Source organism: Chenopodium album, chromosome 7 (assembly GCF_948465745.1).
Source record: "Chenopodium album chromosome 7, dcCheAlbu1.1, whole genome shotgun sequence".
Taxonomy (NCBI): domain Eukaryota; kingdom Viridiplantae; phylum Streptophyta; class Magnoliopsida; order Caryophyllales; family Amaranthaceae; genus Chenopodium; species Chenopodium album.
Window position 1 is genome coordinate 77,451,166 of NC_137840.1, and position 15,991 is coordinate 77,467,156.

Consider the following 15,991-nt stretch of genomic DNA (forward strand, 5'->3'; position numbering starts at 1 on the left):
AGAGTTTGCTAGGGACGGTCCCCCTGGATTCGACACAAGAAGCAGCAGAAGGTGAGTAGGTCAGTGACTTTGATTCAGGGCAACAGTGAATGCACAAGAGCCAGCTTAGAGATAAAATACATCAGGAGCAGGAACAGGGTAAACTGGTTCTGGGAAATTGAACGCCAAGATGGTTACTGCTTTCAGAATCAAGGCACTAGACAAACAGGTGATAAAGTGCAGGATTTTGTTTCTACTCTGCAGGAAGGGATCAATGAAGCGCTCTACAGAAAAATGTGGCATTTACAGGTCACAGTCAAGGACACCAGGCTAGCTGGCTGGCTGGAAGAGGATTTCAATGGAGCTTTTCATGTGAGGGACATAATATGCAATATCAGAAGTAAATTGTGTGAATTTCATTGCTTTAGGGTCGTTTCGACTGGTATAAAATGTATTAGCTTTGGGGATTGAATCCCTTTTTCTCAGCTGTCAAAAAAAAAAAAAAAAAAACAAATTATTAACTCAGTAACTACAATGACAGAACTATACAGCATAATTACTTCCCAAAAAAAACAAAATTAATTACCTACACTTTCCAATTTTCCTTCCGTGACTGACTGAAGTCACTTGAGATGCAAAAAATAAAATAAAATACAATATTGATATTTACAAGGGGAAGAAAAATGGAACAAAATCCCGTCATCTTCAAAAAATAACTGACGCCTCTTCAATCTTCAGATTCTGTACAATTTTTCTTCTCCAATTATCCATCTTGTTAATTGGCTAGGGTCTCCAGCTAGAGATCTACACATAGCGGAAATGCCAAGATCAGCAGCAACTTGGTCATACTCCCTTAAGGCTGCCTCCATTTCAGCTTCGATCGCAGCAACATCAACATTCTCAATCATGCTTCCATGTAAGACATCAGCATAATGCTGCTCCATCTCCAAATCATTTTCAAAGGGTTCCATGCCAGGACCCTGCAGACACCAGAGAGTTGTCATTGACAGACGTCCAAATAATTTGAACTCTAGTAAGGAACATTTCACTATATAACCATATAGGTAAATAAAAATCATTGGGCATATACACTCCACCCACATGCGAAGTTATAGTGCTCGAAATTTAAAGACTTGTAATTTAACCTCCTGTATGAAACATTTGGCTAGAAGTAACTAGTTTTATGTTTTAAAGTATGTCCAGATTAATAAATCAGCTAATGCCAAGCTGCATGAAAAGGAAGCCGAAGTCATTCTTATACATCCTTGTCCTATCATGCAATCTTGTCAAACATAATTACTGTGCAAGGAACAAATAATATTTTCTGATGAAAATTTAACAACAGCTTATCCAGATAGATATTACTGAGTCAACAAAGGAGAAGTTAAAGACTGATGGTGTTTCAGCATGAGAAAAATCTGTAAATCATAGTTATATGGTACCTCACAGAGCTGGGCATAGTGCTTGTATATATCGCTGTTTTCATCAAGATCACCAAGCAAAGTACCACCATACCAGCCATTGTTTTCATCCATAGATGACATCGCAAGATACCTAAGCCAAGAGAAAGGTAAAAAGTCTTGTTAGCAAGACTGCAAGATATTAACAATCAGCTGCAAAGGCCATACTTTTTCCAACAGTAACAAAGTACTACTTGCTTTCATCTAAGGCCATATTATGTTATCCAGATCAACAAGTGTCTATAGCCAATGATGCTCATAGTTCATGAATAAAAAATCCAGCGTGTGCATGTCAAATGTCAAAAAAATGTGTAGATTTGACAGTCAACTAATAATACCTATTTGTCAATCCTATTTCAAAATTTAAATCAGCACACAAAAACATTACAAACCTTTGGAAGATACTCTCTTCATTGCAATCATCAACTTGAGAAAGCATATTGAGATCACAGATACCATTAGACATGCTATCATTTTCTGAGACACCATTTGTGTTTGTGCTTGAGGCTACCTTTGGAGTAGAACCATTTTGTTCGTCTTTCCTTAACCCAAATATCCAGTTTGGGCTCTTGAGTTGTATCTCTCTGCACAAAAGGTATAAATTCAATTCGGAAATCAGACATGCATTGGGTCAACGAAGCAGCTAGTGCAATAATTGCATAAGATCAACTTTTGTTCTCCGAAAAAGAGTAATTAACAAATTAAACATGCACCATCATCTGAGGACACAGAATGAGTGGGGAAGTTTGAAATTAAGAAGATTTATCTTTTCAACCAGAAGGCAAAGCATAACATCTTCAGCAACTTGCTTTCTCACAATAAAGAACAAAAAATGTAGAAAGCTTACATTGCATCAGGTGCCACTCCAGAAGTTCCTGCAATGCCAGCAGGCTTTTGACCTGGTTCACAGCAGAGCCTCACATCTTTTATCAAACTGCATGTCCTCTCAATGAGCTTATCAAAAGAGGTCAGTTTGATCCTTGAGAAGTCTTCTCTACAAGCAGGCACAGGTTCCAAAGAAGCCTTTTGTCCTAAGGGAATGGCATCAGTTGGAGAACTGCTGAAGCTGCAAAAAGCACATCAAGATCATACTGGATAAAGGCATTTCTCAATCAGAGAAATACAATACAGCAGTAATCCAATTATAATAAAAAATATTTATAGCCGAAAGCAAGCATACACAAGTTAATAAGCATAACTACTTCAATATTCTGCAGCCGATTCAATAGATTAATTTCAGGGAAAGGAGGAATGGATGAAAAGGTGACATGTTACCGCTTGTCTGAGATGATATCATCTCCAACACCTACAACATGAAGATAATAATCAGAATCCAGCTCCCAAAGAGCAGGCTTTCCTTCTTTTGGTCTGAAGTAACCCAAGAACCTGATGGTCAAAATGTAAAAGAAATAACAAGTTAGAATTTAACTACTTAGCTAACTGTCTAGGAAAGGCAGAGTGATATAATTTAGCTACAACACTCCCGCATACAAAGAAATAGAAAAGGAAAAAAAAAAAGAATTAAGAGCTATCAATTCCTCAACCAACTAAAAATCATAAGCAGATAATTTAGTGTACCAAAAACCAAGGCCTTGTTCTTATTAACTTATGAAAATATGTTTCAAGCCTTATAAGGAAGGATTGGGCTAAGTTCTAATAAGAGCTAGTAAACTCAATTCGCAGCTAAAGATAACTTCAAATAAAATCAAATTTGTTGTAGATGATAAAGTCCAGTTATTCAGGTGAAATTTACAGGCCGTAAGGCATCAAATTTCCAGACTGCAACAGAGGATAATGAGGAGGAAAGAGAAATAGAGTACAGATATACCAACAAATCAAGGCAATTCATGATTTTTTCTTTCTGCCAGTCATGTTCATCCTCTTCCTCGCACATTGAAGTTCATGACAGTGTTTCAAAATGCGTGCCTACGCGCAAAGCGTTAGGGGTCATGCACTTTTTGTGGTCTAGGCGAGGAAATTTGATGAGGCACACCAAGGTGCAGCTTAAGGTGCATTGAGGCACACAACAGTTTTTTCAAATAATTTATAATTATATAAGCCTCATTGAGGCACGTCTAAGGCACAGGGAACTCTGAAACGCCTCGGTGTACCTTGAGCCTTTTATACATTGGTTCATAACAAGAATGTGATGAAAATATAGAGAGGATATGAATCGAAAAACAGAAAAGTTATGAACTCTCAATCTATCAGGGTGGGCGGCTTAGGACTAGCCAAAGGAAGTATCGAAACAATTCATGTAGCAATCAAGGGTAATGTTACTCGAATCTTCAGTTCACCTCAAGTACCCAAAATTATGTACACTTTGATACACAACAGTCCAACATGAGTTTGAACATGATGTCACTTTCATATTGGACTAAATTATCCAAAATTTTCACAAAATAGCTAAGTCAGACACTTAGACACATACCAGTGCCCAACACGAGTACCCGACTTATAAAAAGGATGAAATCAGCAAACCTTCAGCAACCAGTCCCAAATCCCAAGCCACCAACTCTGATAGACTATCACGCATGGCAGTAAAAGTATCCCCACAATTGTGTAAATAAAAAAAAAATGAAGAGTCAAGAGAGTTTACAGATTTATTGCATCCTGCTTTTCTCCATCAGTATAAGCATTGCTGTAATATCTCTTGATAGACTTCAGAAACTCCCGCGATTGAGTTGTAGCTTTCCATTTCCCCTGCTTATCTGGAAACACCTAACATCATAGAATTTCGTATTAACCATGAGAGGGAAAAGGATCTATGATTATAAGAAGACCAATGAACAAAGTTCAAAAGATGCATACTGTATTGTGAGCAGCAGAACCACCATATTGCTGTGCAAGAGCATCACCCATACTCCAGTACATGTCCATGAGCGCTGTAGCAATGCTACTATCTGGATCCACTTTTGACTCAACTGACATTTGCATCGCCTGGAGCTGACGACCCAATGCTTCTAAACCATAAGCATATTGGGCTACATTTGTGCGGTCTAAACAATCAATGCAGTTAGTTCGAAGGACTCCACTCTGATAACGTGGTTCAATGCCATTATAATAATCTTTCTTGACAGGCTTGCCAGCATCAGAATCTCGCTCTCTATTTGAAGAAGTAATCAATTCATTGGTGCTTGCAGTCCTTGCAAGGGATCCTGAATTGGCTCTAAGATCATTTAAAGAAGCATCCCTAGAGCTGATAACAAATGATGCCACATGAGGTCAATTCCAAATTACTAGACAGGATGTGCAAGGATTTTATAACAGAGGCTTAGTGATATTAGTAACTGTATGTTGTGTTAGAAAAATAAACTGCATTCCAACGACATCATTTTGTTTTTCAGGGAGAAGAGGGGGAGGGGATACAGTCCCTCTTCTCAAAACAAAGACAAGAAGATACATTTAACAAGAATCCTGAACAGGAAACATAAATCCAAACATCAGGTTCATTTACACTCAAAAGCTTTAAAAATTAAAACAATTATCCACATTTTATAACATGGAAACCTGTCTGACCTATCAACCTACCATGGATCTTGATTCACCACTCAATAACCTTTAATCTTGATGCTCCGTATTTAATTGGCAGTTTGGCACAAATCATTACAGCCCCCATGTTCTAATTATGCGAAAGCATTAATTTAAAACCAAAATCCTGTCTTAGAATATGATCAGTTCAATTAATTTAAGTAAATATTTGCTTATGTCATAATTGATCAGATGAGACCATACCAAATCAGACCATATCTCTTTGTTTGTATGCACTTGTCACTAGATATCTTTAATTCCATGATCAAAGAAAAAAATATGAAAAGCATGCTGTGAAAGAATACAAATCTAATGACATCTCAATAGAGAATATAATTTGTTTATTAATGATCAATGTAGAGAAAAGGTTAATGTTTAGTCAAATCGGAAAATTAGGATCACATCATAGCCTAAATACAACACTAAAGACTTTTATAACCAAACCCTTTAACTAACTAGGAAGTGTTTGTAATTAAATAATACTGAATCCATGCTACACAATCATTAACGTATTTTCGTAGATATAGTTAGACCAAATTCTACATAAGCAACAATAAACGGTAATTGCACAAAGGTAAGAGCAAAACAATCAAATCCTCACACCCACAGAATGCTTTCATAGATGCTGAACAGATACAGTATGTACCTGAGAGTACCAGTTCTGCTTAATGGAGTAGCTCTTTTTTTCACAACAGGTGCTTTTCCACTGAAGTAAAATCCAGTCCTATCAAGTGTTTGACTAGCTACACTAGCTAAAACTCCCAAAACATTAGCAGTCTTCCTGTTTGGCACCATAAAAAAGATAGAACAGTGAGCCATCAGCAGGACTGATTTTCTTTAACTTTTCTTTCTTTTTACACAAACATGTCATTCTTACGTCTTTGCAAATTTATGGAAGTCCCAGTGAATAAAAGTAAGATACTTTTCTTCAGAAAATATCTCATTTAGATATGTAACTGCATTTGCAAACTCACGTCGAAGCATCATTTCTCTGGGTCTTTTCTCAACAGTCTGCAACGAAAACTTATGTGAGCTTCAAGAAAGAAAGAAATTCTCAGTTGAGCAGCAATATGGCAAAATCTACAGAAAAGGCAGGAGGGAAAATTCTAGAGGATGGAAGACTTGTTTGTCATAAATATACAAGCAGGAAAAATGAAAATTTAGAAAGCGAACCAGCTAACTGTAAGCCCTAAAATACAGTACACATAACAAAAGGATGTGTTCTATAAAATCATCAGAAAAGCAATAAGGACAAAGGGAGGGAAATTAGTGTGAGATGATGCGGAAGGTGTAGCATAGTGGTGAGGTAATAAAAGAATGATTCAAGGGTAAATGCCACTGTTATGATCAGGAAATTTATGCTTTTCCAAGCACTCCCTATTTGCTCTGGCTAGTTACCCAAGTTGGTTTTTACTCCTAAATTTAACTATTCAGAGCTGGCATCTGTGAGGTACATAGCTGAAAACATGACAGTTCCCCCCTTAGCACTTGCCTATGAAAAATTGATAATCTTGTCGTTTGAAATGCTCTAGAAAGGACGGGAAGGGAAGATTACAAAAAGGATGAGAAACTACATTAAACAGTAATTCTTTAGTGATTACAGTAAATCGTCTGCAGCTTGTGCAGCCACTACACCCTTACAACCTCACTCTAACTCTTTCTTAACCCTCACAATATAATTGCATAGAGGTCCAAAAAGAAAAAGTCCATCAGACAATCACTAAGGATACTTGTTGAAGAATGAAGAGAAGAAATTTATATTGACACTATAAGAAACCTTAATTAGGTTAAGCACGATTATAGGATTTCCATATCTCTCAACAAGGTCTTCAAAATGCAATCTGGTCGCCTCATAAGTAGGATCATATCTCTGCACTGAGATCAAAGAGAGATGAGCTAGGCATTGTTATGCAAACAAAAAAAACACCAATAAGTTATATAACAAGCACGACAAAGGCTTTACAAATTATATCTGGCTTTGGACTGAATCTTGAAGCCTCTTGAGACCAGAAAAGAGGAATAGAACCCCGCATCTGCACAACAGAACTCATTTTCCCCTTACATGAACCAGCATCTTCATCAAGCACAATTTGTTCTGTTTCAACATCATTTGCTACCCTTCCCCTATCATTTACTCCCCTTTTTAAGTACCTAAAAAATATATACACATATATATATGTATCAGGATAGCTCACATAAATCTCATAATTTTCTAGATCTTAATGAGAAACAGAATTTCAGATAAAAGTGGAAACACTTAGGTAGTTAAGAACTCCCACATAGACACACATATAAAAAGTTCTTTTGTTTTCTTCCATAATATCTTTCTATTATACTGAAGGAGAAAATGCAATAGATAATCACAAATGCATGAGACCTGTGACGAAGTAGCAGCAACTTGTAATAGACATGCTCACATTTGCACATTCATTACCCTCCCCACGCAGCCCTGCCCAAGCAAAAACACATGCAAGCAAACACTGTCTCAGCCACCTTCTTGCACACATTTCCCACAGGAAAAACAAAGCATATAGCTTATGCAGATCAAATTTCAGCTTTTACTGAAACAGGATAAAGTTCACATGGATGTACACACAGCAGCAAATGCAAACAAAAAAAAAAAAATGGAACCAGACAGCATAACACTACCGAAAAGATGGATTTTTGGTTTATCTCAATAAACAGATCAATTCAAACTGATTATAATTGGAGAAAGAAAAGAATCAGGTAGTGTATAACATCATAAAGTTAAGCAAAATGCAATTAAAGTATACCTAGTCCCTGCAAAATGACGAGACCGTCTAGACACCAAAGCAATACTGAAATCACGTCCAAAAATTGACAGCCTCATCTGCCAAGAAAGTTTTTTATAAAGATCAGGTGTATATAACATGACGAGATGTTATCTTGCAGGTAGGCAATAGAGATGATAACTAAACTATCAGAAATCTAACAACCACTCAACTAAATTACTACATTCAACAAATGACTACTATAAATATAGTTCTGCAAGATAGAGTATATTCATAACAGCATTTACACTATAGAGGGAGAAAAATAGAAGCAACCAAAACCAATTTCCTTATTCAAATGAAAACCACAACTTTAAATACACAATAGATCTTAGGAAAAATGGAAATTAAAAATCCAACCTTTGCGCGGTCTGACAATAAAAATCCAACCTTCGTTTAATCTCAGAAAAATCCAACCTTTATACCCCACCTTCATTTAAAGATCCATTACCTGTTGATGACCGGTTTTTGTAAGTTACATGCCACGTGTCAGCTACTAATAGGTTAATTGTTTTTTTAATTATTAAAAAAAATTAAAACAAAAAAAAAAATCAAATCCCCTTTTCCACCACCACCACCACCTTCCCCTGCCACCACTACCACCTTCCCCTGCCACCACTCCTTCTCCCCCTCCCTCCCCGGCGTGCAACTCCCCTTCCCCTACGCACGCAACGCTAGCCACCCATCTCCGGCGACCCTAAACCGACCCTAATCCCTACCCTGTCCCGACCCTAAACCGACCACCACCTGAAATCGGTTCCCCTATTTCGCCTAAAAAACATTAACCCATCCAATCCCCTTTTGCTGAAACCCGTAACACCACCTGAAATCGGTTCCCCTAATTATCCATTTACATGGTTTTAATCCAATCCAATTTTAAAAAAAAAAAAAAAAAAAAAAAAACTTTACATAAATTAATTCAAGGGAGAGGGGGTGGTCGAATTTTGCAAGGGACGGGGAGGGATGGTCGGATTTTGTAGGGGAGGGAGTTAGGGTGGTCGATTTGGGGATTAGGGTGGTCGGTTTTTCATTGGAGAGGGGGTTGGGGTGGTCGGTTTTCATGGGGGAGGGGTTAGGGTGGCTCGAATTTTGGGGGGAGGGGTTAGGGTGGCTCGAATTTTGGGGGGGAGGGGTTAGGGTGGCTCGAATTTTTGGGGGGAGGGGTTAGGGTGTGGGTTCTAGGTGGTCGTGGTTGGGTGGTCGTGACTTGGGTGGTCGTGGTTGGGTGGTTATGGTCGGTGACCGGAAATTATGGAGGAGAAGGAAAGAAAAGGAAGGATGAAGGAGGAAGGAGAAAGAAAAAAAGGGGGAAAAAAAAAAAAATTAACCTGTTTAACAGGTTCAAGGTCAAACGGATCTGTGAAAGAAGGTGTGGTATAAAGGTTAGATTTTTCTGAGATTAAACGAAGGTTGGATTTTTATTGTGAGACCGCGCAAAGGTTGGATTTTTAATTTCCATTTTTCCGAGATCTTAAGCCTCTTTGTTAATAATAAGTCTCTTTGCCAAAAAATAAATTGACATGAAACCAAACCTTGCTTAAGAACAAAATATGCCATAATTCCCTCACCGGTAATAATGTCATTTCCTAGACTACTGAATAACTAAGGGCACGTTTAGTATGACTGTATGAGCTTTGGAAGGGCGGTAAACGGATTCAATAAAGCAATCCCACCATATATCATTTGGTTTATGGGATGAAGTAACAGTTAACATTCCTTGGGAGTAACCTTTTGTACGATTGTACCCATACTAAACCCATTCCAACCCTTCTGTAAGCCATTAATACATAGTTACCCTCCTCCATTCTTTATTCCAAATATCATGGCTCTTCAATTGCAATCTCCCTCCTCCTTCCCCTTTCCTTTCCTCTTCAATATCTCATTCAAATAAATCGATAAAGTGAATCAATTTGTTCCTTGATCTCAGATGTAAAAAACTCTTCAAACAAATGGAAAATTTCCGGGTTCACTTTTAACAAGCTCCCGTGAGAGATAATAAAAATGAAAAAGTTCTGTATAGAACACAACCTCAATTGTAAAAAAACTAATTTGTATTAAAGATTTATTGTTCTTTAATTTGAAGTTCGACCCCAAAAACTACACGTACTAGAACAATATTTCCAATATGAAGCTTTGTTGATCCCTCTGACCTTACATTCATACTTTTGGGATTGAACTTCAACTTTCTTCTCATTCAATAATTTTTTTCTGGTAATACAGATGTTTGCTGTACTCTCAAGATTGGTGACTTTTGGGTAAAATTTTGTATCGATAAAGTTTCAGCACATTTTGGAGTTAATTTAGATAATCCATCAAATTTGTAAAGAAAATTACAGTCACAGTATTTGATTTATTTACATAGTAATGATAGTTTCCAGATCTTCCTATAAACACAACAATATGTGATTTCAATCCAAATATATTTGAAAAAATTGAGACAATATATCTTGCATAATAATTATCTCAAAGTAGAAATTGCTTATGGAAAAGAAAACAATTAAAACCAAATATAAATAAATAACAGAGTAAATAAAATTAAAACAAGTACTTCGTACTCTATAAGTAATTCTACCCCATTAGCAGAACCAAACGTCCATAGAAGCAATAGTTATTGACAGCTTTTCCCCTCTTATCTAATTCGATTTCAGTCTATTTCTATATTATTGAACCAACACAGCCTAACTGCTAGTGCTTGAGATATTCCAAGGTGTTTGCTAATATATCAGGCACACATCCTATAATACTGTAGTACATGTAAATTATTTCCAGAAAGCCCTTAAGAAAGAATTAATGGTCTAAGACCATTCCTAAAAGTATATTCCATGCTATAATCGCAATTACTAATGTCAACAAGTCGTATATACCGAGAAGCGATTTCAAAGAGGACACATTAAGAAGAGACCCTTTTCAAATATCTTAGCTTGAAAATTTAATCACAACTCATCACTAGCCTTGGTGTATTATAAGATACCAACATCCAATGACACACAAATGACTTTTTCTAAAATAATGTAGAGACCCACAAGAAAGTAAGAGTTACATACTTGCTTAAAGTGCCCATGAACCAATGCAACAGTCCAAATATTATTTTTGCATCTTGTACGAACAGCTTCAGTCAAGTATGAATTCCACACAAATCTGCTGTCATAATGAATTCCAACCGAATCCTTGAACTGCACATTTCTTTGCAAGCTTTGCATAATTGGGTATGTATAGCTGTAAAAGAAATCCTTTGTCAAGTCAACACTTGACAGAAGCTTCTTGTACCTGCAATCAAACAGTCACAGAATTGAAAACCCAACAAAATTTCAAAGATGTAGCATGAGAATTCTAACTCTCTAAGGCATTGAATTTACCTCAACTCTGTCTTAGAATATGCAACATCAGTCTGAACAGACGCATGAGGAATTGTAATCATCTGACTTTCATCAATAGCATAAACAGCATGCCCACATATACATCCAATTTGCCGGCGCTTGGTGACCAAAATCAAATAATAAGACTCCATAAATTTTATACAACCAGCAACACCATAGACCTTTGCAACAAAAGTCAAGCCTCCAGTAGCCCGATTACCCTCTGCAATCCTCTGCAACAAGTTCTTCACCTCCTGTGGTGAATAAACCACTGGATCTTCACTGATGTTCAATTCTGATGGCTCGCAACGATCAATCTTCAATACTCGGAAGAATCTCTTGTTACGATCACTCCCAATAAGATAAAACCTCTGCACGAAACAAATTCAAAAACCTGAATCAACTAAAGATCAGGGCTTAAGTGAATTAAAATAATCAGATGTGACAATTTCAGTACCGCTCGAGTTTCATAAAGTTTGAATTTCTCAAGCAAGTCAGAGTTTGGATCAACTTCAGAGTCAACAGATGCATGAACTTGACCCCAAGATTGAGAGGAAAGTGTAGGATTGGGAATCGAATTGTTTTCCGGCTTAGTAGCCATTTGTGAAGCCCTGAAATAGAATCCAAAATCAGCCAAACAGAAAAGGAGAGCATAAAAGGAATGTTTGAATACATCAAAAATAAGGGTATGTTCTTGAATTAATACTGTTACTATACATCAAAAATAATACTGTAGTAATAGATAAATTCTTATATCTAATAATGTTCGTAAGGAAACAAATTCTCTAGATACTAACAATTACAAAAATAAAGTGCATGATAATCTCCCCCTCCCTTCTAACTCTCATCATTGTTATAGTGACATTAGGAGTGTAACCTCAAACCAGGCTCGATATCAAGCTCCGCTCCACCGATACCAAAATCTCAAAATATTGTGAAATCTCTAAGCTTAAGCTAGCCCCAATAGCCACAGTGCCACACCAATAATTGACTTACGAATTGAGATAAAACAGAAGCAATCCCACAAAAAATAAATTTCACATTCCAATTGAACAATCTTCGAACCTAGCAGAATAAAAGTAGCATGTGCATTAACATAATAAAACCCGGAATAACAACGGTTATCTATGTTTTCATCAAATTGCTGACAAATCTATAGCAAAGAGCTGAATTTTAATCCCCAAATTGTATAACCGTCATGTCGAGGAAAACCTAATTTTCGAATTACTCCATAAACAATGCAACATTAAAACCCTAATCCTACAAAAGTCACTCATCTTAGCCCAAATTGACCAACAATTCTCATCAATTAACCCAATAATTCCCAGAAATCAACAACAACTGAATTATAAAATTAAAGTAACAGGTACATTAAACAAAATGATCAAAAAATTAAAACATAAAATTGCAATTGCACCATAAATTTTGATTTCAGAATTATAAACAAACTGACCTTGTACAATGACGGAGAGATCGTCTGGCGGAAGAGAAATTCGATGATCAAATCAGAAACAACAGATTGAAGCAAATGAAGAGAGAGAAAATCAGCAATCAAATAGAATTGAGCAATGATGAATTAGTAGGAACTGGGTTCACTATTGTTGGTAGAATCATCAAGCTTGCCATTAATCAACCAGGATTTCATTTCATTTCATTTTTCTTTAAGTTTTATTTGTTTTTCAAAACGGTAAGTTCTTTACTTTTTTTGTGTTTATTATAAATTTGTAATGGTAGGTTTTTTTAGTTGGGTGTAAAAGGGGAAATATCTAACCCAATTAATTCTCCATCCAAAATTAAAGTGTATATCCATCAATCCAAAATTATGGATAGTCGAATTGATTGAATATGCAAACAATATACTACATACTAGTAAATAAATCTTTCGTATATTGAAAAAATAAATGGATCAGTTTTTACTATGTATGATAGTACATAGTTGAGTTATATAATTGCACATTATATATAATCTTGATGTATTTTGCAGGTTAATCTCATACATTTTATATCAAATTATACATTTCTAGTAGAAATTGTGTCATTGACATGTCTTCGAACGTGACAAAGAAGGAAAAAATTAACTCAGAGCGAGCAAGTGAGTCATTATTGTACTAAATTTAGTTATAATACAACAGAGACTTAACCCATATATTTCATATTCTGTAATGATATGCATATTTGTCCAATAAATGAAATTACAAGGTAATGTGATTGATGGATGATATGAACTGCAGTAATTTGTAAGATCGAATAGTCAATAATAGTCTTAATGACATTGACACGACAAATTAAATAAGTGTAAACTGTAAACTATTCTCCTATGTATAATTTAGAGCTCCATATTGAACAAGTACATGCCATATTGAACAAATACATGAAATATATTTTGTATGAATTTTATGACATCCAATGCTCCTAGACTCCTAGTCACCAACATACAAAGTTACAACATAAATTGATCAAAGCTACAATCAACTTAAATATGCATGAGAAAAAAAATCAATTAATCAACAATTTCATCATTAATCTTATTTGATTAACAATTTTATAATTTTATTTACAAAGGTCTATCATCCTTTTTTTTTCTCTTAAATAATTTGGGTCCACGTGTAGTGATACCAAGATTTGGATATCCATTTAACAAGTGGTGGTGGTAGTGCACAAGAAACATATGAGATGATAATGTTGTTGCCACACTTTTCTTGCTCTCTCACAAGCTTGCCTTCTCAACACAATCATCATAATGAACTATTCCATCATATCAAACCAGTCTTCAAAGAATCATATGTAGTTGGTCCGATTATACAACCTAGCAGATTCACACCTTGTGCTGCTAAATCCGGTGCTTTCTCTTCGGTAAGTATTTGCATACTATACTACTATACTCACTCCGAGAAACATCATTTAGAGACAGAGGGAATATTATTGTATATGATAAGGGATGATTATTGATCGATTAGCTATATGCAGATATTTAAGAAGTGTGAGGCATGTCGAGGCCAAGGTGCCATAGAGTGTCCTGGATGCAAGGTATACTTATCTATTTAGCTTTATTAGACACTGTAACTATTATTCTTTATTAGTTGTATTTGTACAATCAATGCCTTTATTTTGCTAGTGAGTAAGTCCTTAACAAGGTGAAATCACTTCACACCAAATCAATATAATTTTCACCACAGATTATTGTGAGACATAATAAGTTAATTTCTTAATTTCAGAATTAATTAACAAATTCAATTCGAAATGACTTTTTGATTCATTTTAAGCATATACAGAATTATACTCTATATATACTGTTCTAAAAATCAAAATTGATGCCAAATAATCAATCATGATGAAGTGACTTTGAATGTATATACACAAGGCAATCACTGCACATATAAAGTACAGAGTATATTTTTGTGACACTGCCAAAGTATAGAGTTTTACATAATACAATAATCAAACAAATGAAGAACTAATTAATTAATTAATAATAGGGGAATTAGAATCCCTTACACAACCACTTCGTCTAGGGGCATTGGAAGCCTTCACACTTAAGCTATTACAATTTACAACTTTACAAGTGAGAACATAATAATTCAAAATAGTAGGAATTTGGAAGACATTAGTTTAGTACGTAGTTATTTTATAATATAAAGATTCCTCTTGTTATAATTAATTAGTTATAATTATTATATGTTGATCTTGTTTATTACTCAGGGGACCGGAAGGAACAAAAAGAACGGCAACATTTTTGAGCGATGGAAGTGAGTTAATCATTAATCTCATTTTTAATTAATGTCGGTGATTATATTACTAGTATTACTGTGGGCGGATTACTCCCACTAATTAGTAATTACTATTAGTTGGATTGTATTAATTAATTAATTAGGGTTCGTTTGGCATTATTGTGGTTTTCTGTTTTTTGGTTTTTTGTTGTATAAAAATATATGATATATGTCACATAATGAATAAAAAATTATTTAAAATGATTAAAATCATAATAATTATGAAAACTGACTACAAAAAAGTGGAAACACCTTTTTCTTGTTTTCTGTTTTTGGTTTTTAGTTTAAAAAAAAAAAAGAAACTAAAAACCAAAAATGATGTCAAACAAGGTTAACAAGCCCTTAGTTTTTTGTTTTTGCATTTTGTAGGTGTTTTGAATGTCAGGGATTTGGATTAAAGAGCTGCCCTCAGTGTGGTAAAGGAGGTCTTACGCCAGAACAAAGAGGGGAGAGATAGCTTATTCCATCTTTATAATAACCTTTATCTTGCTTCTAAGCATGTACATAAACTCGAGTGAATACACAAGCACTCATGTACTAAACTAAATGCTCAAATGATCATATTATATCATTTTCTTTCATGTTATCTAATTACTTGACCAACTTCTCTGTATTCATATTAGCAAAAGTGGCTATATATAAATACTGATTCGCTTGATCTTACTTATATCATCATAAACTGATTCAATGTAATCTAAAATTAAGTTTTGAATACCTATGCTACAATTAATTAACAACTCATTAGAATGGTCTTATGATTGGTTTAGGGTCTGTTCTCTTCAAAATATTTTCAGTTCAGTTCAGCTCTAATAAGTTCAGTTCAGTTCAGTCTAGTTCTTAATTTCCCTTTTTCATAAAATATCCAGTTCAATTCAATTTAGTTCAGCTCCAATAAGTTTAGTTCAGTTCTTAATTTCCTTCTCCCAGTTCAGTTCAGCTCCAATAAGTTCTATTCAGTTTAATTTAGCTCAGCTCAGTTCAGTTCGGTCAATCAGAATAGACCCTTAGTAAGTATCTATTTACTAATATTTTGAGAAAGAGAAACAAAAGAATAAAAAATGATTGAAAAATAAGGTGAACAAATATTTAAGTAGGGCCAAAAAGGC

General features: G+C 35.2%; 2 protein-coding genes across 2 annotated transcripts; one reads left to right on the forward strand and one right to left on the reverse strand.

The window, feature by feature from the left end:
- Positions 1-509: 509 nt before the first annotated feature.
- LOC145638673 (phosphatidylinositol-3-phosphatase SAC1-like) lies at positions 510-12,848 on the reverse strand. Its single transcript, XM_081689663.1, has 16 exons — positions 12,572-12,848; positions 11,576-11,729; positions 11,119-11,489; positions 10,807-11,029; positions 7,745-7,821; positions 6,934-7,121; positions 6,748-6,845; positions 5,848-5,981; positions 5,617-5,751; positions 4,251-4,638; positions 4,039-4,160; positions 2,715-2,825; positions 2,287-2,505; positions 1,832-2,023; positions 1,422-1,533; positions 510-959 (listed from the first exon to the last, which is right to left on the reverse strand). Exons 2-16 carry the CDS (start codon positions 11,717-11,719, stop codon positions 714-716), a joined length of 2,760 nt encoding a protein of 919 aa, XP_081545789.1. The 5' UTR covers positions 11,720-11,729; positions 12,572-12,848; the 3' UTR covers positions 510-713.
- A 904-nt stretch (positions 12,849-13,752) lies between these two features.
- Positions 13,753-15,476, forward strand: LOC145638674 (uncharacterized). The gene is made up of 4 exons (XM_081689664.1): positions 13,753-13,971; positions 14,086-14,145; positions 14,818-14,864; positions 15,255-15,476. The coding sequence occupies exons 1-4, from the start codon at positions 13,792-13,794 to the stop codon at positions 15,340-15,342; spliced, it is 375 nt and encodes a 124-aa protein (XP_081545790.1). The 5' UTR covers positions 13,753-13,791; the 3' UTR covers positions 15,343-15,476.
- Positions 15,477-15,991: the final 515 nt, after the last annotated feature.